The sequence below is a fragment of the Lutjanus erythropterus genome, chromosome 7, assembly GCF_056507025.1.
Source record: "Lutjanus erythropterus isolate fLutEry1 chromosome 7, fLutEry1.hap2, whole genome shotgun sequence".
NCBI lineage: Eukaryota > Metazoa > Chordata > Actinopteri > Lutjaniformes > Lutjanidae > Lutjanus > Lutjanus erythropterus.
Window position 1 is genome coordinate 42,741,557 of NC_139323.1, and position 26,237 is coordinate 42,767,793.

At 41.8% G+C, this 26,237-nt stretch overlaps 2 protein-coding genes across 2 annotated transcripts; one reads left to right on the plus strand and one right to left on the minus strand.

The window, feature by feature from the left end:
- Window positions 1-1,674: 1,674 nt before the first annotated feature.
- Window positions 1,675-5,374, minus strand: s1pr1 (sphingosine-1-phosphate receptor 1). The gene is made up of 2 exons (XM_084723863.1): window positions 5,271-5,374; window positions 1,675-3,574 (listed from the first exon to the last, which is right to left on the minus strand). Exon 2 carries the CDS (start codon window positions 3,457-3,459, stop codon window positions 2,338-2,340), a length of 1,122 nt encoding a protein of 373 aa, XP_084579989.1. The 5' UTR covers window positions 3,460-3,574; window positions 5,271-5,374; the 3' UTR covers window positions 1,675-2,337.
- A 12,617-nt stretch (window positions 5,375-17,991) lies between these two features.
- dph5 (diphthamide biosynthesis 5) lies at window positions 17,992-25,837 on the plus strand. Its single transcript, XM_084723864.1, has 7 exons — window positions 17,992-18,299; window positions 19,775-19,899; window positions 21,786-21,894; window positions 22,823-22,943; window positions 23,952-23,991; window positions 24,734-24,837; window positions 25,402-25,837. The coding sequence occupies exons 1-7, from the start codon at window positions 18,165-18,167 to the stop codon at window positions 25,632-25,634; spliced, it is 867 nt and encodes a 288-aa protein (XP_084579990.1). The 5' UTR covers window positions 17,992-18,164; the 3' UTR covers window positions 25,635-25,837.
- Window positions 25,838-26,237: the final 400 nt, after the last annotated feature.

Consider the following 26,237-nt stretch of genomic DNA (forward strand, 5'->3'; position numbering starts at 1 on the left):
TTTGTGTTTTTATTAACGAGGCCAGTCGTTCAGTTTCTATTTGTGTTTTTATTAACGAGGCCAGTCGTTCAGTTTCTATTTGTGTTTTTATTAAAAGCTACGGAGCAAAAACATTCAGGAGTTAAAACAGACAGACGTCAACACACACAGGAATTAATGGATTAATCGATCAGATTCTGATAGCAGGTGGAAACTGAAGAGGACTGGTCACCATGGTAACAGAGCCTGATCTGTACGGAAGCTTGTTCCCGCCAAAGCTGAAATATGACGACGACAGCGATGACGAAAAGATTCACTTTAAAGGTGAAATTTCTCTGTGAGGTTCTGAGCAGCAACAGAAAATAAAAAGTGTTGAGATTCGACTCATTTAAAAATCGTTGAGGTCCATTTAGTAGCTTTCAGTCGTATCACATGATCTTCATGAGTTTATCCAGATGTTCTCTGAGAACGTCTCATCGCCTTTAAGTGCTGGAGTTCAAAGTTCAACCTGCTGATGAAGATCATGTGATGATGCTCAAAAGAAAAGTCAGATGAGTCGAGAATAATTTGAATTTTCTCTGAGCACAAACTGTTTTCATTTGTATTTTTAATTTTTCATTAAAGATTTTATTTTGTGGCTGAAATGAGCTTCTGTAAAAAAAACCTTCTTTCTTTTATCTGACAGACGAAATGCTGCGGATTTTTTTTTTCTGGTTTCAAATATAAATTAATTTGACGACACTGACGTCGCTACTGACGAGAACAACGACACAGACACCAAGTAGAAAACAACATTCTGACCGACTGTTTCTACAACAACAGTTAAAACTTTTTACAAAACAAAAACTCAGAAGGTCAAAGTTCAGCTGCTTCTCAGATTCATTCAGTTTTTATGTGGAAAAAACAAATACGTCATTTATTTCAACGTTTCAACACGTCGTGTCGTCAGCTGACGTTTGGTTCTATGGAGTCACAGGAGGGCCAAAAAACATAAATCTGTTTAAAAAAAAGAAAAAAAAACAAAACTAATTATAAGCAATTTTATTTTCACATTTATTTGTGCATTTATTTCTGTATATATATTTATATATTTTTAAAATATATATTTATTAATTGAATATAAATGACTACATTTTTCTCTCTGTGTGTATTTATATATTTATAATTTATTTCTTTTCATATAAATTCATTTATTTATTTCCGTCCCTTTATTTTTCCTCACTCTCTCCTCTGCAGGATTCACGTGTGCAGGAAGTGATGACTGAGCCCGCACAGGAAGTCCCGCCCACAGCCAGGTGATTGACACACGGTGTTTCAAGGAATAGAACAAAATAAGGTAAAATAAAGGGAAAACCAGTAAATAAATTATATTATATATATAAATACATTAAAAATACACAAGAAAATAATAGTATTTTTTATACAATAAATAAATAAACATAAACATTTGAAAATAAATAGAAATAAATGAACAGATAAATATGAAAATTCTTTGAATTTTTCTTTTCTATTTTGTTATTTGTCTTTATGTTAACACATTTATTGATTTATTTATTTAATCTTTCACAGATTTATTCTCTTTCATGACACTCATGTGACTCCAGGAGAACCGAACCGTACAGAACCAAAACACTAAACATTAAACTTGAAATAACTGAAGTTTTTCTGCTTGAATTCTGTGAGACGTTCGTTGATGAGAAGCAGCGGAGCTCCGACTTCATGTCTGAGGTTTTTCACATCTCAGGTGTTTTTAAGGAAAGTGGAGAAAAAAAACCAAACATCTCATGAATTAATTCATATTTCTTAAATATTGTTCAGCTGTGTGTGTTTAAGGTTCTACAGGTTCTAACTGTTCTTAGAGGGTCAGTATAAAGTCTGGTTCTTCTTCTACGAGGATCAATAACACTTCATATGAAGCCCAGACCTGCTAATCACTCTGACTGATCACAACTCATCAGTAACTCATCGATAAGTCATCAATGACTCATCAGTAACTCATCGATGATTCACTGTCACAGCTGCTGGAAACCTTCATCACGCTGTCAGAGACACGTCAGTCATCATCATCATCAGCAGGTGAACCAGCTGACGTCCTGCAGGTGTGACTGACTCGACGTCTCGACCGATGACCTGATGACTCGTCACAGGTGTGAGCTTCGTACAGAGTGCCTCCCCTCTCTGTCTGAGGGTTCACTGGTCCCAGTTTAACCAGTTTAAAGTCTCCATAAGTGCTGTGAGTCCTGATTGGCTGAGGGTTCGGGGCGGTCTGTGATGGTGCCACCAGGCGCCGTTCACACCTGTTTCCTGTACAAACACAAACTCTACGTCTGACTCTACGACTCATTTACGGCCGAGCATTTAGGACGACGAGGTGACGTTGCCCGAGGACGCCACCGTGGTCTCCCTTGGCGAGTACTCTGCCTCCTCCTTGTTGGGGTGGGAGGAGTTATCTGACTTGCTGCGGCTGAACTCCGCCCCCATGATGGGCCCGGTGAACTTGGCGTTGGGCCGGACGCAGGCGGTGCAGCACAGCAGCGTCTTGAGGAAGGCGCGGCGCATCTCGTTGCTGGTCAGCGTGTAGATGAGCGGGTTCATGGCGGAGTTGAGGACGGCGAGTGCCAGGAACCACTCGGCCTTGTAGAGGATTGGACAGCTGAGTGTCTCGCAGGCGGCGTCCAGCAGCAGGAGGATGAAGAGCGGCGCCCAGCAGGCGATGAAGCAGCTCAGGACGATGATGACGGTCTTCAATAGCGCCATCGACTTCTCCGAGCTCTTGATGTTGGCGCCGGCATTGCCGCGGCCGTTGGACACCTTGCGGAAGACGAGCTTGCGGCTGCGCGTGCGGACCAGCGCGTAGATTCGGGCGTAGAGCACCACAATGGCCATGAGGATGATGCTGAAGACGGTGGTGCAGAACAGGATGTAGGTCTTGTGGTAGAGCGGCAGCACGGTGGAGCACGCCGTCATGCTCTCGATGCAGTTCCAGCCCATCACGGGCAGGCCGCCGAGCACCGCCGCAATCATCCACACTGTGCTGATGAGCAGGAAGACGCGGCACGTGTTGCCGTTGTTGTGCAGCTTCATCTTCAGCATGGTGAGGTGGCGCTCGATGGCGATGGCAAGCAGGCTGAAGACGGACGCCGCCAGCGCCACAAACATGCTGCCCTCCCTGAAGAACCACTGCGTGGGCGTCAGCTTGTAGGTGTTGGCGCCCGACAGCAGGATGTTGGCGGTGTAGACGACGCCGGCCAGCAGGTCGGACAGCGCCAGGTTCCCGATGAAGTAGTACATGGGCTTGTGGAACTTCTTGGTTCTCCAGATAGTGGCGAGGACGAGGACGTTCTCCAAGATGATGAAGCAGCACACGATGATGAAGACCACCGAGTCGGCCTTCAGCCCCGAGTCGTGCTGCGTCTTCCGGAACTTGCCGGTGTAGTTGTAGTGTTTGGCGATGAGGTCGGAGTAGCTGGGCTCAGCCATGGCCTGCAGCGGCAGCACGGGTCCAGCAGGGGGCGCTTCAGTCCTTCATGTCAGGTAGTAACCCTGAAGAGATGCAGAGACAGAGACAGTCCTGCTGCTGGACGGGGACATGGTCCTGCAGAGGGACGGAGACAGACTGTCAGAAAAACACATCCTGAAGGACGACTTTTAAATACTTGAAGCAGAAACTGAAGCAGAGAAACAGTTTTTTCTGTTTTTTCTGTGAAGCAACATTTAAATCTTCAGTTAAGAGTCAAACTGATCCAAGAAAACTTTTAAAAACAACTTTTAAATCAATTAAAACAGAAGGACTCACTCCAAGCTGTGAACCAGGGTCCATTCAGTTTGTGTCCTTTACATCTTTAGTTCACTTTAATGAGTTAAACACAGAAATATTTCACTGAAGCTTAATAAAACCTCTGATCTTCACTGTGAGTCCAACTGGTTCGTTAGTGAAGTGTAAACTGATCTCTGATCAGCTCCTTAGAGAACAAACATCGTCAACTTAAAAACACTTTGAAACATGTTCGAATGCAGAAACTCGTCTGTTAAATGTGTAGATTTTTGAATGGATTTCTGTTGAAACGTGCGTGAAGAAGTTAATAAAACCTTTTATTTTCACTGTGCAACATTTAAATCTTTAGTTTGTTCAAAATGACATTCAAGCTGATTTAATAAAACATTTACACTGTAAAAAAATCATACTCTAATTTAGTCATATCAGCTGATCTTGTCTCGTTAAACTTCAGGAGAATATACAAGTTTTATTTATTCTGGTTAATTCAACTTATTTTTTACTATCTTTTTTCATAACATCAGAAAACAGGAGTTCTTCTTGATGAGTTGAATGAATTTACTGTACAAAGTTCAGTCAACTCGTCAAATTAAGTTTCTAAAGAAACATCACATTTGTTTCTAATGTTCAAAAGTTCTGAAGAGTTGATTGAAGTTTATTTGACAAGAAAAGTTCATTTGTTTCATTATAAATTCAAATAAATACAAATTCACAAACTTAAAATTTTAAGGCAGCCCAGAGAACAAATATATTTTTCAAGTGTAAATATAACTGGTTTTAATTAGCTAATTAAAATCGACTTTTTAAACATGATTTAATGAACAAACTCTGAACCAGGGTCCATTCTAGTTTTTGGCTCATATACTTCAGTTTAACGAGTTAAACAGAGAAATATTTAACTGAAGGGTTAATAAAACCTCTGATCTTCACCGTCACTTCACGGTGGTGAAGAGACTTCAACCTTCAAACGTCCCTTAAATCAGTAGATTTTTGAATGGAGTTCTGTTACTGAGGACGAACTGCAGAAATATTCACTAATCACACATCATCATGACTCGGAGCAGATTTCAACATGTTCACATCGACGTTTTCAACCGTTTTAACCCTTCAGTCGATTCATGATCTCATTAACTCTTTAACTCGCTTTTTAATGCGTTTTTTGAATCTTTACTCAAGTTTAAATATTATTAGATAATTCGGTATTTGATGTTTTTTCGGCAGTGAAAGGAATAAAGGTTCCGCTGACGTCTTTTCATCACGTCAGTATTTTTAAAATCTTTAATATAAACCGTTGAACGTCTTCTGATGTGATTTTATTTTCCAGTAAAAAGCCGTGTTTCTTCCATCAGACTGTTCCTGCTGAAGCTCCGTCACTTCTCATCATCAGAGAGAAAAACTGAACTCCAGCTTTATTTAAATTCAAACATGAAAGCAGCTGACAGAGTTTCTGCTGACGATCCGAACCAAAGCTCACGAAGAAAACTGCGAATTTAACGGAGAGAAAAAGAGTTTTTACCTTCAGTCAGAGTCCGGAGGAAAAACAGCCCGCAGACAGCAGCGAGGACAGAGCACAGAGGAACACACACACACACACACACACACACTCACACACACACACACACACTCACACACACACACACACTCTCACACACTCACACACTCACACACACACACACACACACTCACACACTCACACACACACACACACACACACACACACACTGAGGATGAGGAGGATGAAGATGCTGCCCTCCTCCTCCTCCTCGTCGTCGCTCCTTTTATTCTCCCTGAAAACTGACCAGATCAATAATGTTGGTTATTAGCAGATTATTAATTTATATCACAACGAAACAGTTTAACAAATGTAAATCAAACATTTTAAACATGTCTGATTTTTTATTTTTCTACTTTCTTTCACATAATTTATTCATGGTGATCAGTTTGATTGATTTTTAGGGCTGCAATTAATGATTATTTTCATACTCGATTATTCTTTTGATTAATCGATCAGTTGTTTGGTTCATAAAATCCATAAAAAACCTACATATATGATATACAGAGTATTGATAAAAAGACATACACAAAATTCAAATAAGTTAAACAAATAAAATATTTAAAAAAATAAAGATGTGATTAAATAGACATGATTGTTTTATGTTTAATTAATAACAAAACAGTAACAAGAAAATATTGTAACGGTTTAATAATAAAATATAAATATGTCTTCTTTTGTTTCCTGTGTGAGAAACAAACAGCTGACCCCCCCCCCCCACACACACACACACACTGACCTCCTATACTGATTCGTCACTGACCTCTGACCTCCATCAGATTTGTGAGGTCAGCAGGGGCGGAGTCACGGTTTGTGGGGGGGGCTCAAACACAGGGTGTCCTCCTCCTCTCTCCTCCTAAAGATGCTGCGTTCAGGTTCCATCGTTCAGACTGAAAAACTGCTCATGTCCGACGTGACGAAAGACTACAGGAAGTGACAACAAACTGGAGACAAAATGGCCACCAAACAAAGCTTCAGACACTGACGTCTCAATACTGAAAAGACTTGTTTGTTTGTTTGTTTAAAAAAATAATTAAACAATATATACATATCATCATCATCATGTCGGGATTAGTTTCATGATAACGACCTGCTCACTGAACATTACCCCTTACATATTTGATAACATGTTAGCTTACATTAGCATTAACCACCTGCTAGCTAACGTTACTGTGTTACATGATACAGCAGGAAAGATATAAATTAATTGTGACATATCAACACACATCTTGGACACAATCATTGAACCCAGAAGGTAAAACACACCAGATGAAATCAAGCTAATGTAGGCTAACATTAAAGTTAGTTGTCCTGCTGTCCAAGTATGTAAAGCAGCTAAAATAGCTTTAGCAGTATGTTGGTGAGATAATTTAAAAGTTTCCTCTAACAGACATATATCACTTTAGTGTTGCTGTAATCTGTTTGAACACAACACAGAAATCTGTGTTCTAGTGAGCAGAACGTCACAGAACGTTACCGACTGAACCGGAGACAGCAGGACAGCTAATGCTAACATTAGCCTACACTAACTTGATTACACAGAGTGTGTTTTACCTCCAGGTTTCAATAAATGTGTCTAAGAAGTGTGTTGATATTTCAGAATAAATTAATATCTTTCCTGTTGTAACATGTAACACTAGTGTTAGCTTGCAGGTGGTTGAATGCTAACATTAGCTGTTGTCTCACAGTAGCTAATGGTTTGTCAAATATGTAGTTTTATCTTGAAATATGTCCTGACTTCCCTCCAGATTTTCTCTCTGTTTTCAGTTGCTGATCAATCAGGAGGCAGTGACATCATAACTATTGGTCAGATTCTCTATACGACTATCTGACCATCTTGGAATAATTCTGCCGCCTCTTCAATCTGCGGACAAATAACATGACTTTAGATTTTTCCTCAGCGGCGTCCATGTTTGTTGTTGCCTAACAGTGTTGTTGTCATGTCATATTTGCAGTGTAATTCCAGTTTATTCTCACTTTGATCTCAGTATATTCCCATTATATCCCCTGTGTTTCCAGCGTTCCCAGTATGATCTCAATACATTCCCAGTATGGTCCCAGTATACTCCCAATATACTCTTTTGTCAGTATACACTCAGTATGACCAGTATATACTGATGGATTCCCAGTATGACCCCAGTATATACTGGGAACATGCAAACTGGGATCGGTTGTATGAGGAAACAAATGTTACTGGTTCCATACTGGTTGTTGGATTTGTGTCCAGTTCCACTTTGCTGCTGAGAGTCAGAGAACGGAGCCGAGACAAGGAGAAGCTGGAGGGGGGAGGAGGTGAAAGGGGTTGTGGGTAACAAAAGCTTCTTTCCTCTGAGCTGCTGACTGTATTCAGACTCTGCATAGCTGAGCGTCACCATGACGACGGCTGGAGGGAAACAGGGGGAACCGAACAGCAGAACGAACTCTGAAACAGAAGAACTGAAATACAGGAGAATTGAAGAACAGAAGAACTGAGGAACTGAAGGACTGAGAACTGAAGAACAAAAGAAGTGAAGAACAGAAGAACTGAGAACAAAAGAACAGATGAATTGAAGTACAGTGGAACTGAAGAACAGAATCACAACTTTGTTAAACATGTAAACCACTGACATGGTCCTTGGCGTGCTGATCCCTCAGTCACGTTCAAAAGTTTAAGTTCTTCAGTTCTTCAGTTGAAGAACAGAAGACGTGAAGAATAGAAGAACTGAAGAACAGATGACCTGTGGACTGACAGAGAACTTTAATGAGAACCAGAACTTCCTCGATGTTTTGCTTCGTATCAGTTAAGACAGGCGTCGATAATTTTACCTTAATTTGAGATTCATAGCCCCTTATTCATTTCTATTTATTATATTCATGGCCCCGTCTCAGTCTGTCTCAGTCTGTGTCTCAGTCTGTGTCAGTCTGTGTCTCAGTCTGTGTCTCAGTCTGTGTCTCAGTCTGTGTCAGTCTGTGTCTCAGTCTGTGTCTCAGTCTGTGTCAGTCTGTGTCTCAGTCTGTGTCTCAGTCTGTGTCAGTCTGTGTCAGTCTGTGTCTCAGTCTGTCTCAGTCTGTGTCTCAGTATGTGTCTCAGTCTGTGTCTCAGTCTGTCTCAGTCTGTGTCAGTCTGTCTCAGTCTGTGTCAGTCTGTGTCTCAGTCTGTGTCTCAGTCTGTGTCAGTCTGTGTCTCAGTCTGTGTCTCAGTCTGTGTCAGTCTGTGTCTCAGTCTGTGTCAGTCTGTGTCAGTCTGTGTCTCAGTCTGTGTCAGTCTGTCTCAGTCTGTGTCTCAGTCTGTGTCTCAGTATGTGTCTCAGTCTGTGTCTCAGTCTGTGTTTCAGTCCGTGTCTCAGTCCGTGTCTCAGTCCGTGTCTCAGTCTGTGTCTCAGTCTGTGTCAGTCTGTGTCTCAGTCTGTGTCTCAGTCTGTGTCAGTCTGTGTCTCAGTCTGTGTCAGTCTGTGTCAGTCTGTGTCTCAGTCTGTGTCAGTCTGTCTCAGTCTGTGTCTCAGTCTGTGTCTCAGTATGTGTCTCAGTCTGTGTCTCAGTCTGTGTCTCAGTCTGTGTCAGTCTGTGTCTCAGTCTGTGTCTCAGTCTGTGTCTCAGTCTGTGTCTCAGTCCTGGTTCTGTTAGTCTCAAACATTCTGCAGTGAAACAGTGAAACTGTAGAACATTAGAACATCTGCAGCCTGTAATTATGGTTTGGACTGAGTGTGAGTGTGTGTGTGTGTGTGTGTGTGTGTGTGTGTGTGTGTGTGTGTGTGTGTGTGTGTGTAACAGGAAAGCATTAGCCAGCTTCTTCCTCTCCGACTTCCTGTGATGTGATTGGTTGTTTCCCGGTGGTAAGGAATGTGGAGGCTCGCCATCTTTTCCATCGGGGTGGAGGGGGGGGGGGGGGGGCATGAAGAAGAACAAACATGGCTGCTGACAGCATGATACACACACACACACACACACACACACACACACACACACACACAGAACAACAGAGTGAATGATGCAGAAGTTCCTCTCACAGTTGATGAAATGTGATAAAGTTCCTTTAAGCTGCCCTCCCAGCAGAGGTGGGAAGTAACTAAGTACAAATACTTAGTTACTTCAGTAGAGTTCTCAGGTATCTGTACTTTACTTGAGTATTTATTTTTCTACATCTGAACATAAATATCTGAACTTTCTCCTCCTCACATTTTCTAAACAGCCTCGTTAGTTTGAATGACTCTGAGGTCAATTATTGATTATTGATTATTTTGCATCATCGTGCGCCGCCTTCAAACATCAAGACTGATTTCAACCTGAATGGACGAAACAATAAGACACAGAAAAGACATCAGAGGACATCACACAGGACAGACGGGACGAATCAGAAAAGTCATAACAGGATTAAAATGAGAGAAAGAAAAATGAAAAACGACATAATAAAAGCAAAACATTATAAAAGGCGGACGGAGACAGAAACCACAGAATCAGTCCCTTCAGGACGTCGCAACACTTCATGCAGTCTTTGTGAATTCTGCATGACTCTGTGATTTTGTCCAAACACTGCAACTTTGAACAACCCTGGTTTCTTCTCTCCAGTTCTCACAGCAGGGACTCAGGATTTTATTTTATTTTTTGGTATTTTGCTGTTATTCTCCTTGGAATAACTCGTCTTTAATCTTTAGTGACTTATGTAAATAAAATGCAGCTTTTGTTTTTCAGTTTTGACCAGCTGCCACAATTTCACTGCAAAGGCAACATCCCAGCATGCATCACGTTGTTTGAGGAAATGTTGACGGCCTGATGTTCTGATCCGACCAGGATTCACAGACGGCTGAGGTCAGAGAAGATCCTGGTTTATACTGACAGAGACGTAACGTGTCTGTGGAGCTGCAGCAGCAGGTCAGTGTGTGTCTGTGTGTGTCTGTGTGTGTCTGTGTGTGTCTGTGTGTAGTTAAGTGTGTGTGTTTCAGTTCATCTGTGTGTGTTGTGTCTGGAGCTTTTGTGTTCAAAACAAACACCACAGAATAAGACGTCACCTGGAGGCCCCAAACTGTTTAGAGTCTCATCAGGGTCTGGTTCGGGTTCTGGTTCTGATGACGATCAGAACAGGGTCCAGGTCTCTGATGGTCTGTCTGACTCTTGTTTCCATGGCGACTGAGTGACCTCAGCAGTGGAGAATGAAGTGGGTTCAGTTTGTGGTCGTCTGAACTCGCCTGCTGAAAGTCTGATGAAAGCTGAGGAAAAACCTCGTATGTAGTTCAGATTATTTTGTCTCCAGGCTCGACGTTTTAATCCAAGTTTAATCACGTTGAACTTCATTTTATTCTATTTTCTGACTTTTTAAAACCTAAAAGCAGTCAGATGTAAAGAGGGACGTAGACACAGACCTCCACACTCAGGAGTCGTTGCTGTTAAAAAACATGCTGCGTGTCGGTTTTGTTTCCATGACAACAAGATCTAGAAAGCTCCTTGTTGCAAAAATGAGCTCTTAATCATTTATTTGTTTCCGAGACTCTCTGCTCTCCTGCTGCACATCAGGAAAAACACAGGACAGGACGCCATTTTCTTGGTTACCAGGGTGACAAGTCTTCATCCAGTCAGGGCTGGGAGGGTTACTTTAAAAATGTAGTCTGATACAGTTACAGATTACCTGTTTAAAGATGTAGTCAGTAAACTAATCCAAGTATAACAGTATTAAAGTAATGTAACTTGATGACACTACTTTTGGATTACCTCTAACATGAGCGGTTGGTTTGTGTAGCTGCTGTTAGCGGTTGGTTTGTGTAGCTAATGTTAGCGGTTGGTTTGTGTAGCTGCTGTTAGCGGTTGGTTTGTGTAGCTAATGTTAGCGGTTGGTTTGTGTAGCTGATGTTAGCGGTTGGTTTGTGTAGCTGATGTTAGCAGTGTAACTAATGTTAATAGACAGAGTCAGTTAGTTAGCAGTCTTGTTAGCTGACTCTGTCTGGACTGGGAGGACACTGTGCTGTTAGAACAGAAGCTTTGGATCACTGGGGACATGGATGGACCCCAGAACTGGAGCCAGTGAGCAGACAATGGAGCCACTTCAGCTAAAAAACACTGCTAACATTAGCTGCACCGCTAACTCTACAAGTAAAAACAAGTAAGTGAAAGCTGTCTGTCCATCAGAAGACTGTAAGTCAGAGAGTTGATGCAGATCTCTTACAAACAAACAGATATTGAGCTGAACTATATTTGAATCAGCATTAAAACATGCACATTTAAATAATATGAACTCATCAGAGTTGATACAGGAAGGAGGACGTGTCTCGGTGTCCTCAGTGTCCTCAGTGTCCTGCTGTTGGTCTTATTTTTGTTCAACTGATGAAATGAGACAGAGAGAGAGGAGAGTGAAAAGGGAGAGAAAAACAGCACTCAGGAAGTACAGTGATGATGGTGATGATGGTGATGATGGTGATGATGGTGAACCTCCCTCAGAACAAATAAACTAATAAACAAACAACAGGAAGCGATGTCACTGAAACAACACGAACCAGAGAACTTCACACGTGATTATCCTGTTTAAGTTTAAGAGAAGAAGAAGGATTCAGATTCTTCGCTGCAGAAAAAGTCTAAATAAACACTAAAAATATTTTACTACAAGTAAAAATAAAAGTCGTGTTTTCAAAATCTCAATGAAGTAAAACTTTGTCAATATTATCAGAAAAAGTGTCTCTGACTGGCTGATGGTCTAATCACCATTCACCTTAAAAGCAGGAAGTTAAGTGGAAATAAAAGACAGAAATCAATAACAGATTAAAAGTTAATAACATCAGAGTATCTGTCTGCTTTGTGACGCCGTCCAAACAGGAAGTAGAGACATCTGACAGTGGTTTACCTTTAATGTTTATTTTGTCTTGTAAAATTACAGTTTTGCCGTTGAAATATTACTTTCTCTAAAACATTCTGATCTTATCCTCTAAATATTTCATATTTTTCTTTTTAACATATATGTTAGTATTTCCTTGATCTCATTGTAAAATTGAAAATCTATTCTTATAAAATTAAAATGATACTTTTTAAATATTCTGAATTAATCTGATATCATTACAATATCTCAAGTTTTGCTTAAAAAAATTGCAACTTTATTTTCTAAATCTTTTCAGCCATTTTTAAGTCTGTTATTATTGCTGATATATTTCATTACTTCAGAGTCTCTGACTTTTTCTGTAGTTTCATTTTAAGAACTGTTCAAATATTTCACTAAAATCAAGTCCAAACACTGAAAATATGTTTGTGTATCAGAACTTTGAGTCAGATTTTCGATGTTTACTTGTAACAGAGTCCTCCTGAAGTGTGATATTAGTACTTTGAATACTTTGTCCTCCATCAGACAGTTTGAAGTTTCAGATGTGATGTGTTCAGAGACAGGAGGCTGTAGGGAGGTACAGAGGGGTACAGGAGAGTGTCGGGTGTGTTGAGGGGGTACGGGGGGGTGTTGGGGTGGGGGGGGGGGGGGGTACTGAGGCCTCTGCAGCACCCTGGGGTCCTCTTAACATTCAGCAGAGTCCTCATTAGACATGCAAAGCTGCAGTGTTGGAGCTGCGGGCCTGAATGAGTCGCCTTTGTCCTGTAATTGGAGATGTTTCTGTGGGAGCCACAAAGAGACCAGGGCCTCCTCACCCTCCTCACCCTCCTCACCCTCCTCACCCCTCCTCCACCATCACCACCCCATCACTCCTCTGTGCTTCAGCCTGTCCTCCCTCCTCTCTCTGTTGTGTAACTTGTTGCATAAAGATTCAACTTCCAAGAAATGATCCCATCAAAGTCTCAAACTGCAGAACCAACAGAACATCACAGACAGGTGGATCTTCACCTGGTCACATGGTCCCTACCTGCACGGATAAACAAATCGACATCATCATCATCGACTTGACCTGAACACTCTAACTAAAACACCAGCAGAGGTGGTGGTTGCCATGGTAACAGCTAATGGAGATAACTGTCTACATGTTTGTTAAACTCAGTTTCTGTCAGAATAACAGTGAACGAATCTCATCAAGACTTTATTTCACTGTTCAACATCATATTTCTCTTTTCATACTTCTGTGTTCCCTCTCAACATTTCTACATTCTCTCAGTAAACCTGCGTTCCGTTGTGGTACTTCTGCGTTCCGTTGTGGTACTTCTGCGTTCCTTTGCCACACTTTTGCATTCCATTGCAGTACTTCTGTATTCCTTCACAATACTTCAGCATATCCATGCAGTTCTTCTGTTTGCTCACAATAGGTCTGCATTTTCTTGCAGTACCGAAGCGTTCCTTCGTAGTACTTCTGCGTTCCCTCATAATACCTCTATTCCTTGGCAGTGAAGTTTGGGTTTCTTTGTAAAAAGTTCAGTTCCCTCACCTGAACACAAGAGTGGAGGAACCGTTTCTGTTCAGACACACGTCACTTCACACACCGTCGATGTGAGCGTTTAGTTCCTGATCAGCTGATGTTTCAGGTTGTTTAGCTTTAATCCTCAGACCCTCTGAAACCACAACATACATGATATATGAGCAGAGAGCAGCTGTAACACGCGACTCTGTGTCATGATCTGTCCTGCAGAGCTGAAGACAACGTCTCAGAGACGCAGTAATCACAACCAGAGTTATACTTACAGCTGCAGCAACGACCCGAGATCAGACCACAGAGACGTCCTGTCGCATCACAGCTGTCACAGCCGACGCCGGAGGTCCGCACATCTGGATCCACCACGAGCTGAAGTTCACCTGTCGGAGCGCGCTGCCGCCACACGTGACTGAAGAAGAAGAGGAGGAAGAAGATTGTTTATGATGTGTAAAGATATGATGATGTTTCATTGTTGGCATGACAACCAGAAGGGACAACATGTTGATGAAACTATAAAATAAAATAAACAAAAACAAACAAACATTGTGGAAATATGGAAAAAATGTTTACTTCCAAACTAAATAAAAAGAATCAAACAGAATTTGGCCAAAAGAACTTTTTTATTTTTTTATTTTGTTTTTTCAGTTTTTGATCTTAGTTTCACTTTCATTCCAATAATTCACAGTTCAATAAATAAGAGTTCCAAAATGGTTCTTTCTGAAGTGCTGAGCTTCTACCAAGAACCATTTGGCTTCTGAAGAACCTTTTTTGAAAAAAGGGGGTTCTCAAGGGTTATTTGTAAGACTACAGGTTAAGAACCCCTTTCATCCAAAGAACCCTTTTTAGAAGAAAGGGTTCCTCAAGTTTTCAGCAATCCTTGAAGAACGTTTTCGTCATGGGTTCTAGACAAAAAAAGATTCGCATTAGAACATTATGGATGGATTGAAGATAAATCCCTCAAGATGTTAAACGGTTCTTGGTGGAACCACCTCGGTGGGTTCTTCTTTATTTATTTATATAACACATTTCATACAACAAGCGTAAACTCAGACAGCACCCTTAGAAGGTGGAACGGTTTTGGATAGAACCCCTAGAGACGGTTCTGGGTGGAACCATTACCCTACAGAAGGGTTCTCTGTAGAAGCTCTTGTAGGAGGTTCTGGTTGAAAACTTTCACAGATGGTTCTTGGTATAACCCTTTATTTTGGGTTCTAGGTTGAACTCTTTTTAATGGGTTCCAAGTGGAATCTTTATAAAAGGCTCTACCAGGAACAAGGGACAAGCTGGAGAACTCTTTATGGTTCTAGCTGGCACCAAGGGGTGGAACATGATTGAGTATTTAGATAATTATATACAGAAACATTTGGAGTAAAACGTATAATGTTCCCCTGTAGGTGTAATGGAGTAGATCTACAGAGGAGCAGAAAATGGAAATACTCAAGTAAAGTAAGTACTTCAAATTTATATTTAAGTCCAGTGCTTGAGTAAATGTACTCAGTTACTACTGACCAAAAGTAATCCAGAAGCAAAACTGCCACCTTGACACATTTGGAGGTCAGATACTAGAGTATATTCAGGAATATTAATAATAAAAGAGGTTATTCCAGTGAGACTGAACCTGTTCTGACTCAAGTTCACTTCACTGTCAACTGATCACAGGTCAGATTAAACCTCCACACAAACAAACAGTTTAATCCTCATCTGATTCTGAATCAGTTTAATCCTGTTTGTGTCTGACTGCAGCAGACTGTGACCAGTCATGTGACCTCGTCACACACCTGAACGCACCTGAAGACGCCGTCCTGCTTTAAGAGTTATCAGACAGATGTCTCTCTCTACAAACCAACCAAACTCCATTCATAAAATCACTCATTTTATCTCAGAACACTGCTGGTCTTCTGTTAGTGTGTTTGTGTTGTCGTGAGACTTCAATGAATCTGAATTAACCTTCAAAACACCAACATTATTTAATTAATCAATTAGTTTGGTACATAAAATATCAGAACATGGTAAAAATCAATCCTGTCAAAATCATTTTTCAACCACTGATCAATCTGGCAATAAATTCTCCAATCAATCATTGGATTATGGATTATAAAAAATGGTGGCGATTAATTTAATAATTGATTTATGATCGATTATTTGATTGATTGTTGCAGCTCTTGATCACGTGTGACTGTGGCACTTTGTACACCTCATACACAGAGGAGCTGTGTTCACTTCAGTCTGACATGATCCACAAAACCAGGACCGGTCCAGATCCTCTGGAACCAGAATCTGATGTTTACATGTTCAAACACAGGATCCAGATCAGGATCCAGATTAGGATCCAGATCAGGATCCAGATTAGGATCCAGATCAGGATCAGGTTCAGAGTGTGAAGAGAAACAGTTAACAGACGGAGCATCGATTCTCTGGATGACTGGCGCCGAACAAGCCCTGAAACAGCCAACAAAGGACCACAACCCTCCTCCTCCTCCTCCTCCTCCTCCTCCTCTTCACCCCCCCCCCCCCCCCCCCCCTCCTCCTCCTCCTCCTCTTCACCCCCTCCTCCATAAAAGGAGAGGAGCTCATTATGTAACCCACCAACCATCCCAGTCATTAACTGGTTTCCAGTTAAAAGAGTCACGTGGTTCTCACAGGCTGTTTACCACAACAAGGGCTGAACGAGGGAGAAATAGACTGTGAAGAGAGAGAGAGAGAGAGAGAGAGAGAGAGAGAGAGAGAGAGAGAGAGAGAGAGAGAGAGGCAGCTTTTTCCCACCGACTCATTCACAACTCACCCGCTTTCACACGCTGCGCTGATGACCGCCGTTTCCATGGAAACCACCGGACCGAGAGTGAGAGAGAGAGAGTGAGAGAGAGAGAGTGAGAGAGAGAGAGAGAGAGAGAGAGATGGTTCATCTTAAACAGTTTATACGTCCAGCCTCACTCTGAAACATCGTGGCCAAAAATATGTGGACAGCTGAGACAGGAGGGGATGTTCTGGGGACGTTCTTTGGATGTTCTGGGGACGTTCTTTGGATGTTCTGGGGACGTTCTTTGGATGTTCTGGGGACGTTCTTTGGATGTTCTGGGGACTTCTGAGGGACTTTTTTCAATTAAAAAATGCCTAAAATGACAATTAATTGATTGATTAATTGATCCTGTCACAGTCAAGTGACCCATCATGTGAAAACGGGTCCAAACATGTGGAGCATTTGGAGCGACATGTGCTACCATCCATGTGTTTGGACCAGTTTTTCAAATTTTTCCCATCAATCAATTTATTGATTGATAATGATCAAAGTCTGAAAAATGATCCAAACATGGAGCACAGATGAGTTTTTCAAACTCTGATCTACTGACCTATTTTTCAATTCCTTCCTATAACAATTATTGGAGTTCATATTTTAATTTAATTATTTGGACCTTAAAAAAATACTATTAATTCATTATTAAAATAGATGCAGAGTAATTTAATTAAATAATAATGATAAATGAATCTAATAATAGATTAATTGCTGCAGCTCTGAGTGTTTTATGTTCCTTGTTCAGCTGTTCCTTCCTTTTTTGGCCATGATTTATTATAATAATGAATAATTATGAAATAATGACTGTCCATCTGTCTTTATTGATTTAAAAATTGTAATCTTACTAATAATCCACATTATTACTGAACGTATCTGTGATCTGATTACATCTTTTTTATCTGTAGTTGTAAAGGAAACAGTTACCTTTTTTGTATCCAGATTACACAATCCTGTTACATGTAATCTGTTACTCCCTATTTCAGATGACTGAGGTGAGGAATTAAAACTTCTCCCAGAAACACCTTTGACCTGAGCTGAGGCACTGACTGATACACAGCAGAGTTTCAAGTTAAAAAAATAATAAATAAATAAAAATTAAACTTCTACTTTTACTGAACCTCCAGAAAACTTTCACATGAATTAAGAAACTGAATGAAACTGAACATCATCACAGTTTATCTCCCTCTGAATCTGCCTTCAATCATACATTTGACATTTAATGTTTGTTTCTTTTTTCTTAATGAGCTCAACAGAAGCTGCTAAAATGAACTAAAATGATTAATTATTGTTCGTCCTGTCCTCCACAGACTTTAACCTGAGCTTTGTCTCCTCTAACATTGGGGCGCGAACGAGTGCAGAGAGATTACGCTCAGATTAGTATTTTATTATAAATCTATTTTCCTAATGAATTCGCTAATTCTATGTTAGCCGAATTAAAGCCTGAATAAAACTGCATAGAAAATACAAAACCGTTTTTACTCAATCTGCAAAGTTTTGTCGATAAACCAAAAAATACTAAACACAACGATTTGTCAACTGAGTTTGGTGTAAAGTGAAGAAGCGATCGTATTGCGGCTGTCGCTGTCGTAAAACATAAACAGTTTACGGCATACCGTATTCCAGCCTGTCCAATGAGAACACACGTGAGAGCAGACTGTAAACTGACAGGCTGAGTATCGATTATTGATTAGTTGATTTGTGTTTTTGCTGAGGCTGTTGTGATCCACTGACTGACACCGACCCTTCGCAGACAGTGAAGCCGGCAGGATGCTGTATCTGATCGGCCTGGGTCTGGGAGACGCCTCGGACATCACGGTGAAGGGTCTGCAGGCGGTGAAGAGCTGCTCCAGAGTTTACCTGGAGGCCTACACCTCCATCCTGACGGTGGGGAAGGACGCGCTGGTGAGAGACGGACATACGCGTCACTCTGTCTGTCTGTCTGTCTCTGTCTGTCTGTGTGTCCCTCTGTCTGTCTGTCTGTCTGTGTGTCCCTCTGTCTGTCTGTCTGTCTCTGTCTGTCTGTGTGTCCCTCTGTCTGTGTGTGTGTGTGTGTGTGTGTCTGTGTGTCCCTCTGTCTGTCTGTCTGTCTGTGTGTCCCTCTGTCTGTCTGTCTGTCTGTCTGTGTGTCCCTCTGTCTGTCTGTCTGTCTGTCTGTCTGTCTGTCTGTCTGTGTGTCCCTCTGTCTGTCTGTCTGTCTGTCTGTCTGTGTGTCCCTCTGTCTGTCTGTCTGTCTGTCTCTGTCTGTCTGTCTGTCTGTGTGTCCCTCTGTCTGTGTGTGTGTGTGTGTGTGTGTGTCTGTGTGTCCCTCTGTCTGTCTGTGTGTCCCTCTGTCTGTCTGTCTGTCTGTCTGTGTGTCCCTCTGTCTGTCTGTCTGTCTGTGTGTCCCTCTGTCTGTCTGTCTGTCTGTGTGTCCCTCTGTCTGTCTGTGTGTCCCTCTGTCTGTCTGTCTGTCTGTGTGTCCCTCTGTCTCTGTCTCTGTCTGTCTGTCTGTCTGTCTGTCTGTGTCCCTCTGTCTCTGTCTCTGTCTGTCTCTGTCTGTCTGTCTGTCTGTCTGTGTGTCTGTGTGTCCCTCTGTCTGTCTGTGTCTGAGGGGTTTGATTTTTTTAATGTAAACTTTATTGACCCTCACCTGAGTATCAGGTCACAACACACCTGGAGGACAGACAAGTCCACCAGACACAATAACATTACTAAAATATTACTCAATTACAAACAAAAGTACTGGTGTTACAAAACTTCTCAAGTAAAAGTACTCTTTCCAAGAATTACTCAGAGTATTAGTTACTTATTAAACGTTGCTGTTTAATACATTATCAGCAGCAGTTTATTTTTTATTATTGATTAAACTGACAATCATTTTCTCCTTTGATTAGTTTGTTTGGTCCATAAAATGTCAGAAAATGATTTTGTTAGATGTGATCATGTGGAGCGTCGACGTACGCCGAGCGCTCCACGTGATTACATTTTTCTGTAAGAATTATTTTCTTCATTAATCAATTTATTATCTGGTCCATAAAATGTCAGAAAATTACGAAAATCAAATAATTGATCTTGTCACAATCTTGTCAATTAAAAAATGGGTCCAAACATGTTTTGTCACGTTTGGATCTATTTTTTAATTAGTGATCAATTCGGCAATCATTTTTCCACTAATCAGTTAGTTTGTTTTGTCCATAAAATGTCAGAAAATGTTAAAAAAGTAAAAGACGCCATCTTGTTTTCTCCACAACTCAGAGATATTCAGTTTATAGCTTCTGTTAGCCACCGCAGCTAACACACTGCTAAAGTAACACAGTGAGTGTATTAAACACTTTAACAGTGTGATAGCTTGTTTTTACAGTGTATTAGTTTTACAGCGTTGTGTCTGTTGTCATCAGGAGGAGTATTATGGGATGGAGCTGATCCTGGCAGATAGAGACCTGGTGGAACAGGGGGCCGATGAGATCCTGAAGGATGCTGATGTCATTGATGTGGCGTTCCTGGTGGTGGGCGACCCGTTCGGGTGAGTCATGATGTCCACGTATCAGCAGCTCGTATTGATCCTGCAGCTCTGAGGTCTGCTGAGTCAGCACATTAACAGACCGATGTGACCGCAGAGCTGGTCTCAGAGCAGCTCGGCCTCCATTCCTGCACATTTTCTCCCCCAAACCACCAGATTCCTGCGAGTTAATAACAGACTGAGAGCATCTGAGTTTACATGAAGAGAGCAGCTGCTTCTGTTTCTGTCCCTCTGAGGACATGGTCTCTTCTTTTGTTCCTCACACCACGCTTTGACCTCGTCTGTGACCTCAGCAGCTGGATGTCAGTCTGTAGTCAGTCAGTCAGTCAGTCTGTAGTCGGTCGGTCAGTCTGTAGTCAGTCAGTCAGTAGTCAGTCAGTCAGTCAGTCAGTCTGTAGTCAGTCTGTAGTCAGTCAGTCAGTCAGTTTGTAGTCGGTCGGTCAGTCTGTAGTCAGTCAGTCAGTCTGTCTGTAGTCAGTCAGTCTGTCTGTAGTCAGTCAGTCAGTCAGTCTGTGGTCAGTCAGTCTATCAGTCAGTCTGTAGTCAGTCAGTCAGTCTGTAGTCAGTCAGTCAGTCTAGTCAGTCATTCTATCAGTCTGTCTGTAGTTGGTCTGTAGTCGGTCAGTCAGTCTGTAGTCAGTCAATCAGTCTGTAGTCAGTCAGTCAGTCAGTCTGTAGTCAGTCAGTCTATCAGTCTGTAGTCAGTCAGTCAGTCAGTCAGTCAGTCTGTAGTCAGTCAGTCTATCAGTCTGTAGTCAGTCAGTCAGTCTGTCTGTAGTCAGTCAGTCTATCAGTCTGTAGTCAGTCAGTCAGTCAGTCAGTCAGTCAGTCAGTCAGTCAGTCAGTAGTCAGTCAGTCAGTCAGTCAGTCAGTCTGTAGTCAGTCTGTAGTCAGTCAGTCAGTAGTCAGTCAGTTTGTAGTCGGTCGGTCAGTCTGTAGTCAGTCAGTCAGTCTGTCTGTAGTCAGTCAGTCTGTCTGTAGTCAGTCAGTCTGTCTGTAGTCAGTCAGTCAGTCAGTCTGTGGTCAGTCAGTCTATCAGTCAGTCTGTAGTCAGTCAGTCAGTCTGTAGTCAGTCAGTCAGTCTAGTCAGTCATTCTATCAGTCTGTCTGTAGTTGGTCTGTAGTCGGTCAGTCAGTCTGTAGTCAGTCAATCAGTCTGTAGTCAGTCAGTCAGTCAGTCAGTCTGTAGTCAGTCAGTCTATCAGTCTGTAGTCAGTCAGTCAGTCAGTCAGTCTGTAGTCAGTCAGTCTATCAGTCTGTAGTCAGTCAGTCAGTCTGTCTGTAGTCAGTCAGTCTATCAGTCAGTCAGTCAGTCAGTCAGTCTGTAGTCAGTCAGTCAGTCAGTCAGTCAGTCAGTCAGTCTGTAGTCAGTCAGTCAGTCAGTCAGTCAGTCAGTCTCCACCCAGAATCTGAAAGTTTGTGTCTCAGTTCAACTCGAACCTGGTCTTTAGGATCCTGATAAAGAGGTTTTGATGTTGTTGAGGTCGACTGGTGTCTCACAGGGTTTGTATGGAGGCCATCTTTAATTGATGTCCACATGAATTTAGAAAAATGCAGATTTTAATAACAACCTGACTCAGACAACATATAAACAAATGGACACACTTTTTCATACAATATTGACTATTTAGCAACTATGTAGCTCCTTTAGCAGTGTGTTAGCTACCTTAACAGATACTTTAGCAATATATTAGCTATTTTAATGTTTTATTTTTAAGTGTTAACAACTTTGACAGACACTTTAGCCGTGTGTAGCTTTTTTAGCAGTGTGTTAGCTACATTAGCAGATACTTAACCAATGGGTCTCAGCCAGGAAGTCAGACAGGTCTGAGAGATGAACGCTAATGTTTTTTCAGATGTTCTACCTTTGTGTAACTGTGTTCCTGCAGAGCCACCACCCACAGTGACCTGGTCCTGAGAGCAGTGAATGCTGGGATACCGTACAAAGTCATCCACAACGCGTCCGTCATGAATGCAGTGGGCTGTTGTGGTCTGCAGGTACGTCAGTCACCATGACGACCATGAAACATGGTCTGTTACCTGTTCTTGGTCTGAAACACGAACAGTGACGTCAGAACACCTGGACAGGCAGGTGAGGAGTCTGCCTGAGTCTCAGCTCAGGGCACAGACCCCCACTGTGTGTGTGTGTGTGTGTGTGTGTGTGTGTGTGTGTGTGTGTGTGTGTGTGTGTGTGTGTGTGTGTGTGTGTGTGTGTGTGTGTCCCATCTGCTGGTGAAACTCATTACACTGATGTTGTTATTGTGTTTGAATGCAACCTCATCAATAACCGACCTGTCAGAGCAGCCAATCAGAGAGCAGGACCCAGCTGTCCCCACACACACACTCACAGATTAGCATTAATGCTAACAGCAGCGTCTCCACCGGGAGGTTGTTAATATGCTAATGAGGGGGTGGGGTATGTAAATGAGGTGAGTGTTCCCTCCACTGGGAGTCTATCCCATCAGCCCCTGCTGCCTGTGGGACTGTTAGATGATACAAAAGCTCCACCCACACACCACATGACCCTCCACACTCGTTCTATTTGATGAATTTGCTTTGATGTTTTGGTGCAGAACTTCAGAATATGATAAATATGTAGAATATTAATAGGATATGATGATACTAAAAAAACAAAAATGATGACTTCAAAAAATAATAATCAATCTGATGTGAGCAACATTTTTTGTTTGTTTAAAATGAGCTTTTCCTTTGAACTTCACAGTGAATCAGCTGTGACATCACAGCTGTAAAAACATATCAAATAAAAATAATAACCTGTAATCTAACAGCAGCGTCACATTTTGTTCTTGTGATTTTTAATAAATGTTTTCTACAAATGAGGAGCAGAACATTTCAAAATGACTGCTGATGTTTTCGTGTGTGTGTGTGTGTGTGTGTGTGTGTGTGTGTGTGTGTGTGTGTGTAGCTGTATAACTTTGGGGAGACGGTGTCGTTGGTGTTCTGGACCGACACGTGGAGACCAGAGAGCTTCTACGACAAAATCTGTAAAAACAGAACAGCTGGTTTACACACACTCTGTCTGCTGGGTGAGAGACACACACACACACACACACACACACACACACACACACATACACACACACCACACACACACACTCTGTCTGCTGGGTGAGACACACACACACACACTCACACTATCATTGTTTCCAGTTTCAGGTCTCTGAGAACCAATCATGTTGTGTGTTTTCATCACACCTTCATACAGATTCTATATTGATCAGTTGTTTATGTAATATTGATTACTTGATTGGTTTATGATCATGTTGCATTCAGGAACTAAACTGAATGTGGGGCGTTTGACTGACCTGGTGTTAGAATAGTTAAGCTAGTCTGGTTCTGTTAAGGTGGACTGGACGGTGCATTCAGGGTTGATTAGTTATTTCCTGCAGCGCCACCAGGTGTCTGTTTATGTGGAGCAGATCAGACCTCCATCAATCAGACCCCCCCGACACACACAGACACACACACACACACACAGACACACACAGACACCTCGGGGACCTCGGGGACACCACCCCTTTAAACACACAGTGCTGTGGGGGCAGAACGACCTGCTGGTGACTGTTTGTGTAATGAGCTCTGAGTGTGTGTGTGTGTGTGTGTGTGTGTGTGTGTGTGTGTGTGTGTGTGTGTGTGTGTGTGTCAGCTGGTTCTTAATTTTCATCAGAGGTCATAAAAGAATAAAAGACCATAAACACACACAGACAGACAGACAGACACTCACAGTCTGGAGTCTCGGTGTGTTTGTGGACTTTTGGAGATTTGAATGATTTTTTTTCACTGATTTAATTCTGAATGAATGAAAAGAAGAAATCACATGAATCCATAATGAAAATAAATGTTGTTCACAGCTGTGACGAGTTTCTTTGTCCTGTGGGACAAAACAGACTTTTGAGGACTGAATATTATTAAAAACACTTGATAAATATTCAAATCTGAAGTTCAAACACAAATATAAATACAACAATAAACTAAAAATATTCATCTGCGTGTCAGTAAAGTCTGATTTTGTGTTCTTTTGTTTTTGTTGACAGACATTAAAGTGAAAGAGCAGAGCATCGAGAACATGATGAGGTGAGAACATGATGATGTCATCCAGCCGGTGTTTTCTGAGCATGTGGACTTCAGTTAATGACAGTCACACAACAGCGCTGAGCGTGGGGCGTTCAGGAACTAAACTGAGTGTAGGGATTTCAGAAGACATTTACTAACCTGGTTTTTGAGCAGTTAAGATGGACTGGTTATGTTCAGGTACCTTGGTTAAGGTGGACTAGTCAGATTAAGGTGGACTAGTCAGATTAAGGTCAGATTAAGGTGGACTGGTCATATTAAGGTGGACTGGTCATATTAAGGTGGACTGGTACACTTTGAAGTGACCAAATAAATGTAGAATTTCTGAGTCCAGATGAAATGAAAAATGTCTTTTTAACCCTTTGATGTCACTTCCTGTCCTGTAAAATAAAATCTGACTAGATTTTGATGGTTTGAATCAAGAATATGATGACACCCACCCATCAATCAATAATCAACTTCGTGGCCACTTCCTGTCATGTCACACCTGGAATGTTTCATCTGGACTTTAATTATTTTAATCTTATGATGTGACTTTTGTCTTTTTTGGCTCTTTTTATTTAATTAGATCTTTTTTTTCTGCTGAGACGCACCGAACAGAAACTTAATAGAATATTTTTATTCTGATGGAAACTCGTAATTTGGAGATTGAGTCGTAATGTTTTGGGTAAAAGTTGTTAAAGTTCCAGGAAATATTGATTGATAATATTAACTAGTGATTGATTTTTTTTTGTTCATATTTCAGAGGGAAGAAGATCTATGAGCCTCCTCGCTTCATGACGGTCAGTCAGGCTGCAGATCAGTTGATCCAGATCATCCAGAGGAGGAGGGAGGAGGGGGCGGAGCTAGGTGAGTGACAGCCCATCAGCTCGTCCGATTGGCTCAACAGATTACACACGCATAGCTGAATGTATTTTTATTAACCAGCAGGACCTGAACTCATCATGAGATATGAAACTCCGCTTCATAGTGCTAACACTAGCCTTTTTGATGCTAGCCACTCTTTCAGCAGTCAACGTAGCGTGAACAGCAGTGGTGGGCGGGGCCATGAGGCCAGATCCAGAGAGGAGATGAGCTTCCAGCCCTTTTTGAGTTTTCAAAAACTTTTTAAGTGGGAAAAGAGCTATTAAAAATATCAGCGAGAGCAGAGACACAATTTAAAACATGTCTGGAGGAAACTTTAACCAGCTGATGTGTTTCCATCCTGTTAGCAGAAGAAGCTAACAGAGTTCAGGGATGTTCATGATTTCACAGAATTCAACTCATTTCTGCTGCTAAACTTCTGTTAGCAATTAATGCTGCTGTTTGTTAGCATGCTAACAGACTTATAGCTAATATTTCTGATTGGCTGCTGTGACTCACAGGACCCTCCCATCAGCTCTTCTCTGACCGGCTTCTTTTGTCCCCCTGCAGGTTTGACGGAGGACACGGTGTGTGTGGGCGTGGCCCGGCTCGGCTCCGATGACCAGAAGATCTGCACTGCGACGTTACAACAGCTAGTGTCATGTGACCTCGGCGGTCCGCTCCATTCACTGGTGGTCACTGGTCGACTCCACCCACTGGAGGTGGACATGTTGAGACTGAACGCAGAACCAAACGCACTGCAGCACCTGCATATGATCGACAGCTCCACCTACTGTTCATAACACACACGTCTGTCTGCACCTCTGAGGACCTGTCCTCATAATTCTGACTTGTCCCCACAAAGGTACAGTCCACCATATGCACACGGCAGCCATTTTTCTGTGATGTCACACTCAGACGTCGTCCTGCTGTGTTCCAGGTTTGTATAAATGTAGAGAATCTGATAGATCGTAGTCATTTTGGGGCATATTTGAAAATGATACTACACATAGACAAACAAACTAATGTAGGCTAACACAGGCTAACACAGGCTAACGTTAGCGGTCCTGCTGTCTCTGGTTCAGTCAGTAATGTTCTGCTCACTGGAACACAGACTTCTGTGTCGTGTTCATACAGAAGTGAGAAGCTAACATACCACTAACACCGTTTCAGCTGATTAGCCTTTATCACCTTGATAATACCGTGTGTGTGTGTGTGTGTGTGTGTGTGTGTGTGTGTGTGTGTGTGTGTGTGTGTGTGTGTGTGTGTGTGTGTGTACGCCCAGACTTAAATAAATGTTACGCACGTGTGTTGTTTCAAAACAAAGTTACAGCAGCTCATGAGTTATCAAATCTGTAGTTTTATCTTTTGTCTTTTCATCAATTTATCAGATTCTCAACGTTTAA

Coding starts and splice junctions, on each gene's coding strand:
- s1pr1 (XM_084723863.1), bottom strand. CDS start 3,459: ATGGCTGAGCCCAGCTACTCCGACCTCATCGCCAAACACTACAACTAC.
- dph5 (XM_084723864.1), top strand. CDS start 18,165: ATGCTGTATCTGATCGGCCTGGGTCTGGGAGACGCCTCGGACATCACG. Junction 23,992..24,733: donor AGCATCGAGAACATGATGAG/GTGAGAACATGA, acceptor TTCATATTTCAG/AGGGAAGAAGATCTATGAGC. Junction 24,838..25,401: donor GGAGGAGGGGGCGGAGCTAG/GTGAGTGACAGC, acceptor GTCCCCCTGCAG/GTTTGACGGAGGACACGGTG.